At 43.3% G+C, this 21,599-nt stretch overlaps 1 protein-coding gene across 1 annotated transcript; it reads right to left on the reverse strand.

The window, feature by feature from the left end:
• Positions 1-234: 234 nt before the first annotated feature.
• On the reverse strand, positions 235-21,025 carry atg5 (ATG5 autophagy related 5 homolog). The gene is made up of 8 exons (XM_080540381.1): positions 20,977-21,025; positions 20,272-20,438; positions 18,674-18,801; positions 17,667-17,745; positions 16,909-17,071; positions 15,001-15,095; positions 8,949-9,066; positions 235-401 (listed from the first exon to the last, which is right to left on the reverse strand). Exons 2-8 carry the CDS (start codon positions 20,377-20,379, stop codon positions 265-267), a joined length of 828 nt encoding a protein of 275 aa, XP_080396507.1. The 5' UTR covers positions 20,380-20,438; positions 20,977-21,025; the 3' UTR covers positions 235-264.
• Between the last annotated feature and the right edge of the window lie 574 nt (positions 21,026-21,599).

Consider the following 21,599-nt stretch of genomic DNA (forward strand, 5'->3'; position numbering starts at 1 on the left):
GAGGTGAAGAAAAGAGGTTAGGAGAACAGAGCAAGTGAGGATGAATTTTCTCCTGGGGGGCTCCTTTTCACGACGAGATGATGTCGTGGTGTCACGCTTTGATGACATCACATTTCGTCCAAAATAGCCTTGTGGGTTTTCTCAGCTCTCTAAAGAGTTCTTTTTTTTGGAGTTCCTGAGACCCCTACACCACCACCACCACCTTCCCCCCCACTCCCACCCTCGGTTCCGGTAACCAGACGTTTCCAAAGGAGGGGTGGGGTCTCAGTCACTAGAGACAGGGATAACGCTGATGTGGAGGAAGTTGTCGGGGTGACTGAGGTGCTCACTCAGCCACTGCAATGGGGTCTCCAGCAGGGGCTCGATCCCGTGGACCACAACCTGGTAGCGCTTGGCCTCGTCTGTAAGGGCAAGGGGAGACAGGGATGAAGAGAGGGAGAAGAGAAAAAGTAATTTTGGAGTTAGAAAACATTTGGAAACATTAGGAAACATTTTGTGTCTTTATTGAATCAAAGTAGAGGAAAAGTACGGAGGCCCCTGGGGTCACATGGTAGGGAAAAAAATGGACGTGTGAGTCTGTGTGCACGTTTTACGAATCCGTGCGTACAGTTTACGAATCCGTGTGCACAGTTTACCAATCCTAGACTAGACAGTGTTTCCTCTATATGCATTGATTCGTGGCGGGCCGCCACGAATCAATTTTCTCTGCCACTAATTGATTGTCCACTTTGATTCAGGCTAAGCAACGATTATTAGTTATTATGACCGGAGAACAGAAAAAAAGCAAATTGAAGCTAGATTTAGGCCGCTTTCAGACCTACATTTCGTTACGATTTAGGGTATAGTAAGTTACAATATGTTACAATGTTGCAATTAACCTCGTCGTTTGTGTTCGCACTGCAATCGAGACTGAATCGCTCTCAACAGGCGCGCGGTGCAAGGCTTGCAAAACAGTTTTGTGATTGGTCCGAATTTCGCGGGACATTTGGATTTCAGGAAATCACTCTCCTCTCTCTCTCTCTTCGCCCTGCGCCCGTTCCTTTAATCCCGTATCCTAATCGAAAATGCAACATCATCAGCGACGACTGTGGGTTATTGCATTTACTGCTGTTCTCTGGTTCATGTTCTTATACCAGTGCTCAGTATACAAGTATTTTAAATGAACATTCGTAATACAGTCTGATGTTCATGGTCAACTAAATCAGCCTGTTTTGTGAAACAAATAATGTTCCCGCTAATGGGTTAACCGAGCACCCTCGCACCTAATGCTAGCTTCGAACTATTCAGAGCAATATGCGCGGGGCAAAAATAATCTATTGCCTCTAAAATCATCACGAACAGAACGGCGGAGGTACGGGTAAGCAGGGCTCATGTCGGTGTCATCAAAGGTAAGAGTTGGTTTTCTTTAACTCAGCTGATGAATTACCTTGCTGTCGGTTGTTTACCAAATGCTCCATCTGACTGTCACACTGTGATTTTACTTAACGTAACGTTAGCCGGTTTTGTGCGTGTACTCTCATGTAGCCTACTTCGTATTGATGAGCTGATGATCTTTCATTGTGTGTGTGTGTGTGTATGTATGTATGTGACTGTCAGTCACAAGTTTATATTCTACGGATGTTGTTCAGTGCTGTATGCGCGTTCCCGGTTCCATGTGTACTCTTGTGTACTTCATATTCGATGAGCTGATTATCTCTCGTGTACTTCATATTCAATGAGCTGATGATCTTTCTGTGTGTGTGTCATGTGCATTCCGCATGTTCCGCTGCAGCTGTAGGATATCTTGGTATTTGATCACCTTCTATATAAAATCACCTGCTCGGCTTTAATGACTTAACTGCTATTTAAAAAAAAAAAAGACCACCGCGCCACTAATGTGGAAACTCCTGGAGGAAACACTGCTAGTGGTATTAGTATACTGTATAGGACTAGTGGTATTAGTCTACTGTATATGACTAGTGGTATTACTGTACAGGACTACAGTATTTTTTTTGATTGAGAATGTTTATTTTGGTCCCCTATGCAATTCACAATACAGATAAAAATAAAAATAAAAACATATAGGACTAGTACTAGTACTATAAAGTATACTAATACCACTAGCCTAGGATTGGTAAACCGTGCACACAGATTCGTAAACCGTGCACACAGATTCACACGTCCATTTTTCTTTTGTACCATGTGACCCCAGGGGGGCTTCGTAGAAAAGCACTGGCTCAACTTTTTCTTCCAACGGAGATGAGTGAATGAATTACAAACATCACGTGTATGCGTGTGTGTACATTTGTGTATGCCTGTATGTATATGATTATGTGAGTGTAAGTGTTAGTTAAGTGCAAGGGTGTGTGTTTAAGTTGGCCCTCTCACCTCGGAGTGACCGAAGCCTATCGGCAAGCGACAGACAGATCAATCAATCACACTGACCAGGCATGACCCTGGGACTGCACTGAGAGGCAGAGGGCCACAGGGTCACCCAACATGACAAATGAGCTGCACTCTACTGGTCTGAGAGTGTGAGTGTGTATGAGTGTGAATGTGTGTGTGTGGGTATGTGTCTGTGTGTTAGGAATCCCTTGTTATGGGTTTGGATGCGTGTGCATACAGTGCATTCAGAAAGTATTAACACCTCTTCACTTTTTCCACATTTTGTTGTGTTATAGCTTGTGTTATAGTAAAGGGTTAGTTTTTACTAGGGGTGCAACGGTTCAGTTGGCCCACGGTTCGGTACGGTTCGGTATTTTGGGTCACGGTTTTCGGTACGGTTCGGTTCAGAAACAAACGTTCCAGACCAACTCGACCTCTGACCAAAGGCCGCGTTCGAGGCATTCACGTGGACGCTCCGGCGCTCTCAGAGCTAATTTACGAACGCGGCCAAATTGATCTTCTCGCCATAAAGCTTAAGCGTACAGTGGGCTTCCTGTATAGATTTAAATCTTGCTTTTCCTTGGCTTCCAGAAAACGTCTTGTCTCCGCCCTTTTCCTTTTACAATTGGATTATGGTGATACAGTATATAGGTTTGCTTCTCTGTCCACTTTATCCAAGCTAGACCCCCTGTATCATTCGGTTCTAAGATACATCACCAATAGTGCCTTCAGGACCCATCACTGTACACTGTATAGTCTGGTTGGATGGCCATCTCTTTCTGTCAGAAGGCTCCAACACTGGTACACTCTTGTGTTTAAAATCATCTCTGGCTTCTTACCGAATTATCTGGGCCTGAAGTTCATCCCTATACCGAGTGGCTCGGGTCTCAGGTCTCGTAGATGGCTACAATACAAGGTGCCACTTATCATGAACAATGTTGGAAGGGCAAGCTTGTCTTATTATGGCCCTTGGTCTTGGAATGACCTACAGACTACTTTTAAATTAGAGGCCCTTATTTCCATAAGTATCTTCAAGCGTAGATTAAAGGATGTGGTCACCGCTCGCTGTACCTGCTTTGGTTAGACTTCTCAATGTTTTAATCACCTTGTAAATACCCCTACCATTGTTTGTCTATTGTATTGTTGCCACTGTCTTATGTCCTGTCTTGTTATCTGAACAGTTTTTTTAAGCTACTATTTTGACCCTGTCTTGGCCAGGTCTCTCTTGTAAAAGAGGTTTTAATCTCAATGTGACTTCCTGGTAAAATAAAGGTAAAAAAAAAAAAAAAAAAAAAAAACGAAAACCGAAAACCGTCACGGTTCACTAGTGAATTGAGCCGTGGAACGCAAACCGTACCGTCCGTAAAAAAACCGAGAACCGTTGCACCCCTAGTTTTTACCCTTTTTTTTATCAATAAAACAACGTCATTTCTATAACCAGGTCTCGCTGGTTGGGAAGGCATTTAGTTTAACTGCCTGTCAAATCATACTTAATCGGACTCGGGAGTACAACTCCTCCTCCGCCTTCACTGTGAGTAAACTGACTCTGAGAATGTCGTCACGTCACATTTTACCGTAATACCCTATATGTTGGTTGAAGTGCAACATCTCAGCTTTCAGGGACAGTTGGAATTTTTTCAATAGCACAAACCGTTTAGAAATTACGGTAATTACAATGTTGGGTGCGGATTTGTGCCGGCGGAGGTACATTTCGGCGCAGAAGGGTTTTAAGAGGGAATTATTTTCACCGGACATTATGACCGAAGAGTTTTAAATTTGTCGGACTTCAACAAATTTTACCGGACAAAGACCGGTAATTACCGGTTAACGGAAACCCTGGTAGAGGGATGTAGAGGGGTGTAGAGGGATGTAGAGAGATGTAGAGGGATGTGGAGGGATGTGGAGGGATGTAGAGGGATGTAGAGGGTTGTAGAGGGATGTGGAGGGATGTAGAGGGATGTAGAGGGATGTAGAGGGATGTGGAGGGATGTGGAGGGATGTAGAGGGATGTAGAGGGATGTAGAGGGATGTAGAGGGATGTAGAAGGATGTGGAGGGATGTAGAGGGATGTAGAGGGATATGGAGGGATATGATTAAACACAAACACTTCTATCAATGTCTTTTTTCCATTAACTATTGTCTTTTTAAATGTTTTATCTATTTACTTCTTATATTTGCTTTTATTCATTGTAATTTTTATTTTCTTATGCTCCTCTTGCTGTATTTTTAAATAATGCATGTAAAGCACTTTGAATTGCCCCTGTTGTATGAAATGTGCTATACAAATAAACTTGCCTTGCCTTGCCTTGCCTAAAGGGGTCTGAATACTTTCCGAATGCACTGTATATTTTCTGAGATTGGTTGCTTCCATGAGTGTGTGTGTGTGTGTGTGTGTGTGTGTGTGTGTGTGTGTGTGTGTGTGTGTGTGTGTGTGTGTGAGTGTGTGTGTGTGTGTGTGTGTGTGTGTGTGAGAGCACCTGGTTACAAGATACATAAGGCACCTGAGAAGTTTGTTACAGTACATATTGTATGTGGTTATTGCTGTGTGGGGGTGGGGGTGTGTGTGTTTGTTTAATTGTTTCACTCAAACCGACAGTAGCCTCACCCTCTCTGTGTAGGTTGAGTGTCTAGATGACTAGACACACCCACACCCACACTGACCGTACAAGAAGATGTTCACTCGTGAATATGTATATATACACGTAATATCAGAACGAGCGTTAAACCCAACCGCTAACTGACGTTCTTGGTTAGTAAGATCGGCACACCCTACACCTGCACCCTGACTGGCACACAGAAACAGTACTTTAGAGTTGAGCTGCAGTGCTTTACCCAAAAGGTCTGCAGAGACACGCTTCAGCTGAGTAAGGGAGGGCTTTTCTTTACTTTTAAAGGGTTAGTTCACCCACATTATAAAATCACATATTTGGTTCCTTACCCTGACATGAGTCTATGGACAAGGACAGACTTCAATCCACACTTGCGTTCTGTTTATCTGTGCACTGTACTAACAGAATGAACAGAACCAAAGTGTTGATTGAAGTCTGTCCTTGTATATAGACTGTCAGGGTAAATAACCAAATATGTGATTTTATAATGTGGGGGTACAAAAAAAAGAAAAACTGCTGACATTAATGATGCAATCATACTTTCACTCTCTCTCTGTTTCTTTCTCACCCACCCGCGCACCCACCCACCCACACACACACACACACACACACACACAGAAAGGTGGGGTATTCCTCTACTAGTGAGCACTCGTGGGAGGGGTTGATAGGGGCGAGGGGGCGACCCCTATAACACTCACTCTATGACGAGAGGGAAATTCATCACACACAGGTCGCACACACAAATATACACTATTGCTGTATTCTTTTCTGATTAATTTTTAATAATGTGGCATCTCAATTACCAAAATGGGTTAGTCTCTGTCGCTCGCTCACTCTCTCTCTCACACACACACACACACACACACACACACACACACACACACACACACACACACACACACACACACACACACAGGTAAGTGGTCTGTTCTGGTGGTTCTGTGATTAATCTTGTCAAGCATTGTGAAATGGCTGTGTCATAGTGGGAAGTATTGTCACTATGAGTGGGTGCTATAGACCATCAATCCTTTTACTGTGGTCAGAAATGTGGGAAATCAAGTGGTGGTGGAGGATTCACTTCAATGTTAAATAAGGAACGAGAGACAGAGGCGTTTTCCCATTTTTGAATCATACTGTATTATTTGGGGATTTATTACCATTTACCATCACTTCATTTAAGTGTAACAACATTGTTTCTTTGTTTATAGTTCATAGAAAGCACAAATTGCAAATGACAAACTTGGTTTCAATGTTGACCACTGTTGTTAGCAAACAAATAAAAATGACACGCTGTGTGGTTGACGATTGCATGACTGACGGCCAAGACATGATGACATCTTGCTTAAGCACAGCAGTGCAGAGCCAACCCCCGTTTAGGAGGACCGCAACACTCGGTTTCCCTGGAAGCCTGAGCCCAAATATGTAGCAAGACCAGCCAAGAGCTGTTGCACCAGATTACCACCAGCACAAGGGCTAGCCACAGAGACACACACAGACACAGACACACACACACAGACACACACACACACACACACACACACACACGCACACACACACAGACACAGACACAGACACAGACACAGACACAGACACAGACACAGACACAGACACCCCCCCCCCCCCCACACACACACACACACACACACACACACACACACACACACACACACACACTCATAAACTCTTAGTTTAATGTGGAATGGTGACTGACGTAACTAGAACTACACACTAAAAAGGTGACAGACCAGGAAATGTATACCTGTAGGTCAGACCCATCGACAAGATGTACAGTATATGGCCCCTGTCTCAATTTCCTCCTCTATTTTTTACATTTAGGTTATTGTCAAATACTCTTATCTAGAATAATCAAGTACATTTGTACATAGTACAAAGTGAAAAAACTATACATCACAATCATCGCAAGTAAGATTTTCTATTCCACACCTAGCAACACTTGGAACATCCACTGTTCTCCATATCAAAGCATCCACAGAAACCCAGACCATCCCCGCTCTCTGAACAATAAGATGGCCCGTTTGATCAGAAGAGAGGATTCACTATTGAGGATTCACTATTGAGTTCAATGTGGGCGAATCTGACAATGGTTTCATCACTTTGTTCTGTACCATGAATGAGTTCTGTCAATGGGAGGTGAGTGGGTGGTGTAGAGTTGACACGTGGACATGTCAGTCTGGGGGGGGGGGGATTTCTGCATTCTCAATTGATTAGAAACATTACCACAAAACCCATTTTTGTTTAGAAGCAGCACATGTATCATCCGAATCCACCGAAAAGGATTCGATAGGGGAATTTATCGGTAGGTTCAAACTATTTCTGAGGTCTGCTCGAGAGTCAGAGTTCACGCTGTTTCAGACCGACGTCAAACACGGGTCAAAACACGAAGCCTTCAGACACATCTCTTGACCTCTATTCCAGACAAGCCCAGTCCAACACACACCTGGGTCAAAACAAAAAGCCATGCCAAGGTTTTAACAGACGTCACAGGCTGACCGCTAATCAGAATAACATGTTATTGCCCAACGGTTTTCCTGCGTGGGGGGTGAACGTCAATCTGTACTGTACGACTCATTTGAATAGTCGGCCATATGTCGGAAATCCCCTGTTGAAGAAACCAACCCCTGGATCTTTCTCTCAATTAGCTCAGTTCTGAAGATTTTCAGGGTCCCTTGGGGAGGGTCATTCAAGCATCGTAGACACAACAAAGATCAAAATGTTTGGAAAACATTGATTTGATGTTCCATGTTTGAAACATCAAAAGGATGGTTGGCGATATTTTCTTTATGTCCGATATTTGCTTGAAAGGAGGTCCCCAGGATTCAGCTCATAACAATGGTCCCCGACACTGCTAGAGCACATACCCATCAATCTCTCTAATTCAAAAACACAGCTAGAATCCCATCTCACACACACACACACACTATCTCACACACACTCATCTCCCTGGCGAGGAAGAGAGGGAAACGAAACAAACAATGCGCCACTTTCACCTTTATCAAGGCGCCACTCTACCTCAGGCATGGAGCGGTAGAGAGAGGGAGAGAGAAGAGAACAGAGAGTTGATTTAAAAGAGGGAAACTAAGAGAGACTTGAAGGGAGGGAGGGAAAGACAGTAAAGGACTTAGAGAGACAGTGTGAGAGAAAGACAGAGGGACAGGCAGAGACCGTTTGCAATAAGGAGAGAGATTCAGAGTGAGAGGGAGATGGGAGAGACAGAGTGAGCGAGAAAGAGAGCGGTAGTGATTGGTTCGACCATGCAGGTGAGCCTCCTGCGGGTCCTCTGTCCTACAGTCCTACCGAACCATTGTCTTTTTATCTACTTCCTCTACACTCCCCTCTAGACACTACCTGTTTAGGCTGCCTCCCTCTCTATCTCCACCACTCCCTTTCTACCTCTACGGTCTCTCCTCATTCCCTCACTCTTATTTTTTTTTATACCCTCCCCGTATCTTTTCATTCGTTCAAATGAGGGCGTCTATTTTCAACCCTCACAGTCGTTTAAAAAAAAAAATATTATCTCTAAGCATCGATCTTCCAGATTCCTCTCCTAACTGTAAATAAAACAGAACCTACATAGGTGTCTTTTCTTCTCTGGCTTCCTGTGAGAGGCTGGGCACCCTTTGATGCCACTGTGTGGCAAAAACATGTGTGTTTTCTCTTGTAGGGTTTGTTCAACAAACCCTGTGTGTGTGTGTGTGTGTGTGTGTGTGTGTGTGTGTGTGTGTGTGTGTGTGTGTGTGTGTGTGTGTGTGTGTGTTGTCTAACTTGTTCCCTTAAATAACTTTTTGGCACTTTCATTTAAATGGGGAATATGGGTATGGTGTGTTCATGTGTGTGTGTGTGTGTGTGTGTGTGTGTGTGTGTGTGTGTCATGTAGATAGAGATGTACTGTAAGTACAAAAAGTAGCACAGGTGTAATTAGCATTGTTGATAGCGTGTGTGTGTGTGTGTACATACCATCCTGACATATGGCCGTGGGGTACACCTCCTTTAGCAGATCCCCCAGAGTGTGTGTGCAGCCCTCAGACGAGATGGGGCGAAACAACTTCTGGATGAACGGTCGGTCGCTCATTGTCTATGGAGAGAAGGGAGGGAGAGGAATCAGAGCATGCCAAATAGATTACAAGCACTATGGATACACATAGACAGTACCAGCTCTGTACTATACATGTGTCCTAACATGTTTCAACACTTTTCTTTTCCTTGTCTCCTCTCCTTCATAACCCACGGATTGGTGAGAAGACTGGACGGGCTTCCACCATATTGTTTTCACCTATCCAGTCCTTGTAGGTCAGAGTTCATGAAGGAGATGATGAGAATAGCATACGAAGAGATGATGAGAATAGGATACTATTTATTGCAGTTGTGACATCGCCATACATGCGTCAATGTGGTGAATTGAATGTCCTGTCAGGCTGTGAAATAGATATTTTGCAAAAGGTTCTACCTGATGTTGACCATGTAGAATTATCAGTCCTACATGCATCACTGACCACAGACCAAACACATCTGTAAGCAATAAGCAATAAATACAATCACTTCCACATCAGATGGCTGTTACAGATGTAGCACACACTCTCTACTGGCTAACACCTAGCCATATTAACCAACCAACTCTCCTCAACGGTTCTCTCTTCACTTTCACTGTTATGGAAAGGAGGTTACGCACATCCACATGAGGCCAATTCTCATGTCTAAACGTATTTGAGTGACTGTATGATATATGATAAACATTTTAATTACTGTTCATTTCCGATTCGAATTTCCTAGAAAACAGACAACCCATGACTGATTATACCTGCAAGACATAACCGAACATAAGACAGTATTTCAAATAACATTGACGCAATGACTTGACTAATCGCCACACAAAAGGCCTATCTTATGCAAGAGCCAAACATGACGGCTGATTGTTGTAAGCTACAAGTCTCCACTTGTGTCTGGCACAGAGTCGACTCTGGAGGAACTGGACCATAAAGTCACGGTGAACTAAGCCAAAGTCTCCGTATATTACACAAGAACATAAATGTTAGAACTTGAAAGTTAGGAGGCCTAACACAAATGTATTCAAAGTTTTAACTGAAACCATGATGTCTGACATACTGTCGTCTAATGCAAATTTAATCTTGGCTATGAAAGTCAGTCGACTAGGCCTGCGGGCTAATTGAAGAAGAAGAGAGTGAGTCCCACCACACAAACAGTAGTGAAATATTCAAGAGTGGTGGTTGCTAGGGAAGGTAACCTCTGATCTCGGGGCACACGAGAAGGCGCAGGGAGCGCTGGATACGGTCCCGGTCTCGCCATTAGCACTGCTCGCACGCGGACACCAGCGAAGGGGATATCAGCCAGCTCGGGCCGGGGAGATACGAAACCCCTGCGGCCTTTGAGGTGACAAACGGCGGGCCTGACACACAATAGGAACTAATCATAGAGCTGTGAAAAGGAAACCGGCGAGGAGAGGGCTCGGGTAACGGAGCTGTAACTACACACCGTCACGCGCGAGAGGCAAGGGGAAGGTGGCTGAAAAGGCGCGAAGCTCGCACTCGGGTTACCAGAAAGAGTGACTCACTGGCAGGAAGCGGCGGGCCGCATGCAGGATTATCCAGATAGCCGGAGCGGAGAGAGTGCGATAAGTGACAGCTACTTCGTTGCATTTTTAAAAACCCGCCATTAATAATTGACCCGGGATACAATACAAAGAGGGAGCCATTAATCCCGGAGAGAAGCGCGATACTCTTGGACCGCGACACTTTCTTTTCAGTTCGCGTGACACCTAAGCTGGCAGCGCACCACATGGCGACACTGAGAGGGAGGCGTCATTACTTCTCCCAAGTTGAGAGAGGTCGGGTGAAAAGAGACTCGCGCTCTCCCTGGCCGAATAGATCAACTCAACCCATCCAGGCTAATTGCCGGTGTGGATTCAATCCGCCTAATTGACAGTAGGCTAAACCGATGGTGGAGGCACACGGACGTCAATCAATATGAGTTTCCACTGAGAGGGAGAGAGGAGAAAGCGTTACCACTTTTTCCACTGAGACCCAAGACTGTCCATTGGTAAATTAAAATTCCCAGAGTCGTTTTAACAGCTCATCTTCTTGAGACTTGAAATGCACACCCTGACCCTACACTTGAGAAAATTGATTTAGTCGCACGGGACTAGTATTATCTGGGGACCTCATGGGATTTAGAAATTACCCCACGTCTGTGTTTTTCGTGCAGCGCATTCACATGGGATAAGCGAAGTCTGTATTTTACTCGATTTTACTGACATTATCCCCGGATATGACGTCAAGGCTCTGTGAAACACAGATAGGCAACACGATATCTATGTAACAAGATACTGTATATAGATATATAATAGCGCAAGCCATGCATGTCACCCATCTCATCATCTTTCGAGATTTCGCTCTGGATTTGAGCTTGCTCTTTCTGCGAATGAGTCTCCATGCTGTGTAGCGAGACGAGCCTCCTGAATTTTCACCCAAAATGCTGTCAAAACATTTATAATTTCAACCGCAGCAGAAAAACCAGGGCAAATATTGAAACGACCCCAAATCACAGAGATGCCGATTCGCATGGGACTAATATTATCACAGGACCTCTGTGTTTAGTGAAATATGGTAGGTCATTTGCGGTGGAATGTTTACTTTACAAATTATGGGCATGGCAGTTTCGCATGGGATTAAGATCACAGACGACCTCTGCAATTATTAAAAATTACTACAGTCCTGTACGAATAATGTCTTAGTCTTATAAATGAACATAACATATTCCTAAAGTTAAATAAAAGAACAGGCCAATAGCCTATAGGCCTAGCTTCACAGCAGCTCATCAAGGTTAAAGGTACTACAGGGAATAAGCAGTCTCATTTTAGAACATGCATGTTTTTGTTGTTTAAAAGGCATCATTTGCGAGTTACAGGTTGTTGCTGCAAAAATGCTTATCACATGTTGCCTTTGGTATGTCACGCAACTATCTAAAATGTGTAAATCGCTGCGTCACAGCCTACTAATCTCAGTCATGATCCAAATGATAAAATCAGATACAATAAATCTAGATTCCTAGGGAGGCGCCTCAAGAGCACCATAACATAAAAGATGAGTGGGCTGAAAGGTAAGGGCAATGAGTAAACGTTTAGTCACAGAGGAAACAGGGCATACCTGTAACAATGTAACCAAACCAGACTGCGATTACAAGCATTAGGCTATAATTTTCACTTTCCGTGAGACTCTGCCTCTGGCGCTTTGAATCACACAGTGCCATCATCACTTCTGTAGCCCGGAAACCGGCGGCTGAACCAGACTGGAGCGCGCAAGTCACCAAGCGCCAAAGAAGGGCGCGCATGCACGCACACGCACGCACGTAGACACACACACACACACACACACACACAAATAAATCCGTCCCCAAGCCCTCGGAATCTCTTCCCTTTTCCATAAGGAGCACAGCCCAGACGGAAGTGAGCGCTCTGTTATTTAGAACCAGTGTTGTCATTAATTCTGTCTGCATCAAAAGCAGCACATGTTATTTACACTAAAGACCGCAATCTGTCTTCAGAGGGGTCCTCCGGGCTGAAATATAGTCATCAATGGTGACTTCTGCATCCGGACCCGTATAGCTTTGTCCGCCTTTGGTTCTGTTTAACTTCGCATCCACACAAGTGCATTTCTGTCTAGACAAGGAATCCTGTTGCTTTTGGTGCGTCTGCGGTTTGAGACCCACGTTTTTATTGTCGCGTAGAGCCATTTTATTATGGGCCGAATACGACATGTTTTTGTTGAAGTGTAAAATGAGTTATTTATGGACGACGCTTGAATTTCCTTTCAAACATTCTGATTTATAGTCGTTCCACCACCGCACTAAATGGATCCACATGGGACGAATCGCAAGCATCCAATGTTTCACAATATTCATCTAATTTAATGTGGTACTTAAGTTACTTTTAACGATACGTTCTAAATTAAAACGTTTTCAATACTAATATAGGCCTGATGATCTTTTTAAAAAGTTCATCCCCATCGGAAGCCTCACAAGCGCTACGATAATACAACGAGGTGTAACGAGCGGATAGATAGGAGGGCAACACATCCCGATTTCCCCAGAAAGACTACACCACTTGACTAGTCCTAATTTGTTAATTCTATAAGTCAAAATAAGGGCTAAGAAGACAAACACTATCCAACTCAATTAAAAGTACTTTACTAGTCAGGTAAGTAAAGGCTACAACAATCAGTCTGATCCGAGGACATGAAGAACTGTGTATATTATTATTATTATAGTTCTACAAGCAAGTGAATGCAGTATCGAGTGGGCCTACACTGATGTCCGCTCCAGGCGCATCGTTTCCCCCCACAGTCTGGTTCTATGATGCGGGCTAATGTTTTCCAGGCCTTCAGGGCGAGACGCTGGCGCTTATTCATCCAAGTGAGGGAGTTTTACCTGAGTCAGCCCCTCGGGCCGGCGCCCCATATTCAATCATGCTTCATTTGAGTCTGCTAGAGAAAACCCGTATGTCATTGTTATGATAGAGCAACATGACGGAGCCGGGATGAAAACAGATATGATTTATGATGTTTTGAGTTATAATGGGTTGGTGAAAACCGGTGATGTGATCTGAATCATTATGTAGCCCAACCGTAATCATAATAGTTAACAAAATGCAGCGTTTAACATATATACAGAAAAGCACAAAGACAATTGAACTGCTATGCCACTTAAATGAATTAAGGACAACAGCATAGTGTAGTCCCCTACACTCAAAAACACGAACATTGTTTTATTGTCACAGCAGCCCACTTCATGGTGCGTGGGACCATGATCACGGTGTTGATGGGATGAGTGAACAGCCCTTCACTAAAACTCTAGTATACAGCGCCATCTAGGGGAGAGATCGGGTCCTGCAGATTATGATGACATCAACATCATTAATGTTGCCCAATAGCTATAGCAATGGCATTGTGACACTGGTTGGTTAAAGCAGTACATAATTCAGCTACATTTGTGACAGCACATTTCAATCTAGATGATTTCTTCAGAGAGACCTACATGCAATACAATTTGAGTGTCTGTGTCTTTCACTCTCACTCTCACATTATGCCTTCTCATATCCCTTCTTCCCTAGCCTAAAACAGATCAATTTGAACATGAAAAACCAAACCTCTTGTCATAACTGCAATTCAACATTGAATGTTCTTCATTACTACAGCGATGTGGTTATGACAGTTGTAATGAAAAGGACTGATTGAGAGTGACATACATTGATCACTATGGGATACAATGTTAAAGTTTTGTGACGACCTCACTGAAAACGAATGTACCAAAGATGTCAATGTATTGCTTTGATGATATCATTAGTGCAAACTGAATGGAGATGTGATGTCATAGTGAACAGTATGTCATTGCAGTGATGACACCATGCCTGCATAACTATGATTAGAAGCTGTAATGTGCCAAACTGCATTCATTACATAATCCTGGGGGAAAATGATAAATAGACTGTAATGGCCATGACTGTAATCTCCTGTCTCACAATGATGACATTACTTGGAAAAACTATGAAAAGTAGTGTATTACATAGGATACCCCCTCCCCAACCACATCAGACAGGCCAACACCCTCCCAACATTTAAACAGGCCCTCAAAACCCACCTCTTCAAGCTTGCCGTCACCAGTTAACCCTCACCCCCTCCCCTTCCCATGTGTCCCCAGCACTACCTTAATTAGGCCTCTATACTTTCTTTTATTTATTTTTTGTGTCTTTTTATTATTACCACTCAATCTTTTCAGTTTGTAAAGCGTCTTAGAGTGTCTAGAAAAGCGCTATATAAGTCTAATAGATAGATAGACTTTATTTGTCATTGCTACAGTACAGGTACCAAACAACGAAATTTAAAAGCGCTATATAAGTCTAATGTATTATTATTATTATTATTATTATTATTATTATTACTCAAGGAATTTTTGAACAGAAGCTGTCACATTTAATACATTTCATTAATTGTCGTGTCACCTGGTATATCCTGAAGGGGATGTAGCGGAATCCTCCCTCTTCAGTGGTGTACTCCATCAGCTTACGGTTCATGGCCCAGAACTGGTCAAACTTATCTGAGGAACACGGCATACAACACAACCACACCTGGTCAACGTGGTCTCAAGAGAAGGAACACAACCCAAAAGAGTTGTACGAAAAATGTCATTTCCATACAAAATGTCTGTTTTGTTGTATTTGTTTTCCCACCTGTTCTCCAGATCTGAAAGCAGCAGGCCATACTTCAATCTTTAATGATTGACAGAGGGTTATGGACATAATGGATAACATAACAGTGGATTGGATTTGTATCGCATTCTAGTTTACATTGTAATAAGAGGGGAACTCACTTCATCCACAAATAGAGAGACTCACGTTGCAACTGAGCACCTCTTGAAACCTGTGTTAGTTTCGTACTCCCCTCCCATCTCCCACTTTCACAACGTTTTAGCTTTTGAAACATTTCAGACCTGCTTTCCCCCCTGGATGATGGTTAAACTGTCTCTCTCGGTTTCTGGTCTGTTCCTGGTACGAAACTCTAAAAAAAAAGCTTTTGGGTTAGGGGAGGGTGAAAATAAAAAAATTAAACAGGTAGGCCTATAGCAGCTGAGAGGCCTGGGTTTGGCTAAGTGTTTCCCTTATTTCAGTTTTGGCTTCGGCCAAGCATTTTCATTTCGGCGCATCCCTAAATATAGCCACAATAGTGACTGCTCAAAACAAGACTTTCCAAGCCTGGCCAGAGTTAGCTTTGACGAGACACGGCTGAATTGTGTTATTGGAATGGCTTGAGTGTTAAGTCACAGTCAACATTAAATCTAATCAAGCTTTTTCAATTAAGCGCTGCTTTATTTAGCAACATTGATGAAATACCCCCCAGCTCCGCCTCCGTGTTGGACATGGTTCAGCTGAATTAATGTGAATAGATGGGATGTCTGAATGCTGTGTTGAAACCCATGTGAAGTATGACGCAGTCTCAGAACCATGGATTCCTGCTCTCAAACAGACATCAGCCCTTCCTCAGAATTTGTTTCGCTGTTACCAGAGAATTCCCCCGTCATATCCTTCTCGGAGGCTTCGGATTATACATGTGTTGTATTATGAAAAACAGATTCAGTGGTCATAATTTATCGGATACTACTATACTGGATGTCTGAAGGGTATGTGATTGACGTTATGATCAGCAAGTTCAACAAGCTTCTTAGAACTCCTCCACCGTATCCTATATTTCAAGTGGACCCCTTCTTCTCACAGTTTTGCAGGCTCATCTATAATTGCTTGAGGTATTTCTTCACTATGTTGTGTAAGACAGGTCATCAATAAGCCATTAATGATCTATCCTTACTGTATGTGTATGTTGGTGTGTGTGTGTGTGTGTGTGTGTGTGCGTGTGTGTGTGTGTGTGTGTGTGTGGCGCAGGAGGTAGAGCCACTGTCTAATGATCGCAAGGTCGGCAGATCGGCGGTTCGAGCCCCGGCTGGCCACATGTCGAAGTGTGCTTGGGCAAGACACTGAACCCCAAATTGCTCCCAGTGAGCGGGCCGGCGCCTTGCATGGTAGCTTGCCGCCATTGGTGTGTGAATGTGTGTGTGAATGGTTGAATGAGAGGCCGTTGTAAAGCGCTTTGGAAAAAGGCGCTATATAAGTGCAGTCCATTTACCATGTGTGTATTTATGTGGGTGTGCATGTATCTAGATGTGTGTATGTTTAAGAAGAAAGGTGGATTGGCATGCTCAACTCACTCAAATAAATGTAACTTTAGGGTGCATCATTTGATAGCCGAAAGCCGAAATATGTCAGTGACTACTGCTGTTATTATGAATTAAATCAAAACTACCAGTGATTCTAGCGAGTGCAGTTTTTTGTGTTGTATGTCTGTATAAGTGTCCTCACCATTCTGCAGACCCATCCATAGCTGTTTATGGTCTTTCTTCTGCATGTCGTTGATGACCTGGCTCTTGTGTTTGAGCGCGTCCGCCTCCTTGATGCTGGACATGAAGTGAGCCTCGATCACAGAGTTGGTGGGGCAGTGGAGCAGGTCTCGCTCAGGGAAGTTCTACCAGAGAGAGAGAGAGAGAGAGAGAGAAACCACAGAGAGCTGCTTGTTAGCCATTTATGTAGAGGAGCAGGCCAAATGGCCCATACTATCTAGGCTTTCTTTGAGAGGTTAAGGGCCGGTTTCACAGACAAGGCTTAAGCCTAGTCCTGGACTAAATCACACTTTCAATGTAAAATCTCCATTGAAGATGCTTTTTAGTCTAGGATTAGTCCTAAGCCTTGTCTGTGAAACCAGCCCAAAGAGTCTTAGGGGCATTTAAGTTTCAACGTTTTATTATTATAATAAGTACTGGGCTAGAGTGTATGACAGACAGTACAGATAGTGGTTATTTCATAGCATACATGCATACTGTTGAAGTATGTTCATACATTGGATAATATTTTTTCCAAGGGCCACAGGTTCTAACCGTCAATATGTGTAATAATAACTATATCATTCTTGCCTATCCAAATACTTTCCAGATTAGTGATCTGATCACTCAAAAAAGAGATGAGGAAAGGAGAGCGAGTCATTTGGGTCTAACAGTCCATCCCAAAAAAAGCAGCCTAAACACAGACAGCTCTTAAAAAACTGTTTTCTGTTTACGTGATACCTTAAAGTGCACAGTGATGCTCCAGGGCAGGGCAGTGTTGGAGGCTTGGAGGTCAAACAGCACTCCGATTGGGTAGTGCCTATAAAAAGACAAATCAGACACGTCATATCACATGTCAACTGGTTTTAATATATAAAAATGGGGCTGTGCCCTCAAAATATTTAATCTTGGAAAAACATTTTATTCTAGAATTCTATAAAGCTACAATATTAGAAGTTGACCTCTTGCTTACCTAGCCTACTTTGTTCAAACCATTAGCATTTATCATTGCTTGTGCTAGGCTGCCACCTTGTGGCTGAACCTGGTAACTGGTCAGTGGAGAGCCATGGTTCTCTCCCGGTTTTGTACATAGAAAAACTCTTTATTGGTGTGTAAAATCAGTTGGTCCATAGATTTATAGATACAACAATACATATTGTATTGATGATGATATAATGATATAATATAATAATAATATAATATAATGATATAATCATTATCTGTTATAATGATATCTGTTATCATTATAACAGATAATGATTAGTCCAGTCAACAGTGTGTGAGTGTGTATGTGAGTGTGTGTGTGTGTGTGTGTGTGTGTGTGTGTGTGTGTGTGTGTGTGTGTGTTGTTTCCTCTCTGCTGCATTCTGTGGTTGAGTTGCTAAGACACTGTTCCTATGGAGGGCCGGTGCTGCTGGGAATTCTCTACATGCTTTTCAGTAATGGCATAATGATTCTGCTGGCAGCCTGCCTATACTGTACTTGTGAAAGAAAATCAAGATGCTGTAGGTATTTTTGAGTGACCCATCCTAATACCAACTATACCAAAGGTGTGGCATAACATAGAATAGCCTGATACAGATGAATGTGTTGAAAACGGAGAATACATATCACACAGACAAATGCATGCGCGCGCACACACACACACACACACGCACACACACACACACACACACACACACACACACACACACACGCACACACGCACGCACACACGCACGCACACACGCACACACACAAAGCCTCACCATTTGAGAGGCGTGCCTTCATACTCGAACCACATCTCCTCCACATCCTCCGTCTTCATCACCTTCAGAAAGTGCTTCTTCACCTTGTCTGTGACCAGAGTCAGGTAGCTCACCCTGGGGAGGAGAAGCTGAACAAGCAACAGCCAAGAGAAGGATGAGAGAGGATGAGGGCGATAAAGAGAGGGGACAAGAGAGGGGGATGAAAGATGGAAGAGAGGGGATGAGAGAAGGCAAAAAGGACCCCGAAGGAGGAAAGAAAGACAATGAGAGGGGGAGGTGAAATTGGGAAAGTGGAGGGATGAGTGGGAGGTGAGAGAGAGAAAAGAGAGGAGGTTAGTTTCAACAGTCTCTGGCCCAATCCCATTACAGCCCTACGGCTCCGTTTTGCACGTTCATGTGTAGAGTCGGTGTGTCCCAATTCTTGTTTTCATGTAGCGGTAGGGCCAAGGGGTATCGCTACATATCCCTTGTAACTGAGACTTCTGAACACCAGACTCGAAACAAAGCCATAGCCCTTCGTCTTATGAGATAATAAAGATTAGAAAAATTATGAAAACCATCGTATTATCTTAGTTTAATGTCATTTCAATGTATTATAGAACTTTTCTTTATAACAAGCAAAAAATCGGTGTCTAGCTGTGTCTAACGTGAGTTATCTAATGTTACATGTTGTAAGGCTGATTTGTGCATGATAGCCGGCATTTTGACATAATTTCCATGTCGCATTTTCCCCCTTTGATGGCATATGACGCCCGAAATGTAAGTTCAGCCTCTTAGTTGTTGCACTTGTTACCGCTCCACTATCAGTGCAGACTGGCAGGGAAGGAGCAAGGGTTACTAGCCTACAGAGCCCCGCTATTCTGTCATGAACTGGCCTAATAATGAAGCATTGTTCTTTTTTATTTGATGACTTGTTTGATCGATTGATAGGATGAAACTTAAGTTGTGAACGAATCGTGAGCGTAGATGCTTTTCTATGATACTACTGATGACTTATCAGGGTCTTGAAGGCTTGTCCCATTTCATAGGGGAAGATTTTCAACCACTACCCCTTGTGGCTCTGTTCGGAGGGCTTGGCTCCAAAGTGAGTGGCACTCCAAAACGAGCCGTGAGGGTAGGAAAAGGAAACAGGATTGGGCCTCTCTCTCTCTATTCAAGTGTAGTCTTCTCTCCTTCATGTGCTCTGATCTGAAACAACTTAGGTGAGAGCGGCATGGTGGATTCTTCGTGGGAATTCCCCTCGATCAGTTAAATCACTTCTCCACAGAGATCATGGGATGAACGACAAAGTCACTTACTTTAGACTACTGCCATTTAAAACCTCACATAGATGAGATCAAAATGAAAGTGGATTAGATCTATCATCATCACCCGAAGCCACAACCACAAGCCTAGTGCAAGCCGGGTTCAAGTTGACTGAATCTACGACAGTGCTGTTCATACATTAAAAGGCCCAGCTTACCTGGGGGATGCACATACATGCAGGTGAACCCCATTATAAGCATGATCTGACTGCAGCAGGACTCTGAAAGCAACATTGTAGAGCAAAAGTCAATATGAGTGAGTCCAAATGTGTTTAGTGACAGTTAGACACTCACATAGAAGGGCTCGGGCTCTCTGTCAGTGATCTCATCCTGATGCAGCATGAAGCAGGTGGGAATCCGACCGAACCAGACATCTCGCAGCACGTCCTTGTCATCTGCCATCCTCCCGTCTCTCCCGGCGGCACATAAAGGACCCTGTCTTCTCTGGCTACAGTCTCTACCTGTCAACATCAGCAGACATATTGATCAGATCCAAACGGAATGCTTTGACATTTACAGTTAAAGACAACATGTACAACCTCAACGTGTCTTTCGGCTCGGTTATGATGTGACGATGATTTCTTTTTCTGTTAATGATGTTATCATGGTTGTTAAATGTAATTTTAAGGCACATGGATGGTCGAACAACATTCTACAGTTAGCCAATGGTAGGTAGCTTAGGTATGTGTGGGACTCGCTGACATTCATTGTCCCTTTTGAAGTCAGACAAGACAATATAAACAAATGGCAATGTCCGTCGTGCATTGTCATTATTGTAAAAGGCATAAATCGGTGCAATCAATCTGTTTTGACTTGTTAAACACATCAGATGGGGCTGCGTAACGCTAGGCTAGGCTAGCTCCCAGGTGAGTCCCAGAGGCCAGGGGTAGCTGGCTACAGGACACGTGTTCTTGGGCGAACTGTTTTCTCCAACGACTTGTCCGGTGTATAAATAAGAGATTATTGTGGGAATGTTGTGATGATGGAAAAGCTTCTTACTTTTCTAGAGCGTTTTTCCAATGAGCTGCGATGAAGGAAGAGGCCGTGGTGGTTGTTGTCAGTTGTGACAGCGGAAGACGCTGGCTGTGTTCGAAATGGCATACTAGCATACTGCATACTAGCATACTCAATGAGTATATACTGCACACTAGCATACTCAATGAGTATATACTGCATACTAGCATACTCAATTAGTATATACTGCATACTAGCATACTCAATTAGTATATACTGCATACTAGCATACTCAATTAGTATATACTGCATACTAGCATACTGCATACTAGCATACTCAATTAGTATATACTGCATACTAGCATACCCATTTCGTATATACTGCATACTAGCATACTCAATTAGTATATACTGCATACTAGCATACTCAATTAGTATATACTGCATACTAGCATACTCATTTAGTATATACTGCATACTAGCATACTCAAGTAGTATATACTGCATACTAGCATACTCAATTAGTATATACTGCATACTAGCATACTCAATTAGTATATACTGCATACTAGGGGTAGTGGTGGTCTAGAGACTCTAGTGGATAGTGAGTTGGACTTGTGATCGGAAGGTTGTGAGTTCAAATCCCGCCTAAAACCACACCACTAATA

Source organism: Nansenia antarctica (assembly GCF_963989245.1).
Source record: "Nansenia antarctica genome assembly, chromosome: 10".
Lineage (NCBI taxonomy): Eukaryota > Metazoa > Chordata > Actinopteri > Argentiniformes > Microstomatidae > Nansenia > Nansenia antarctica.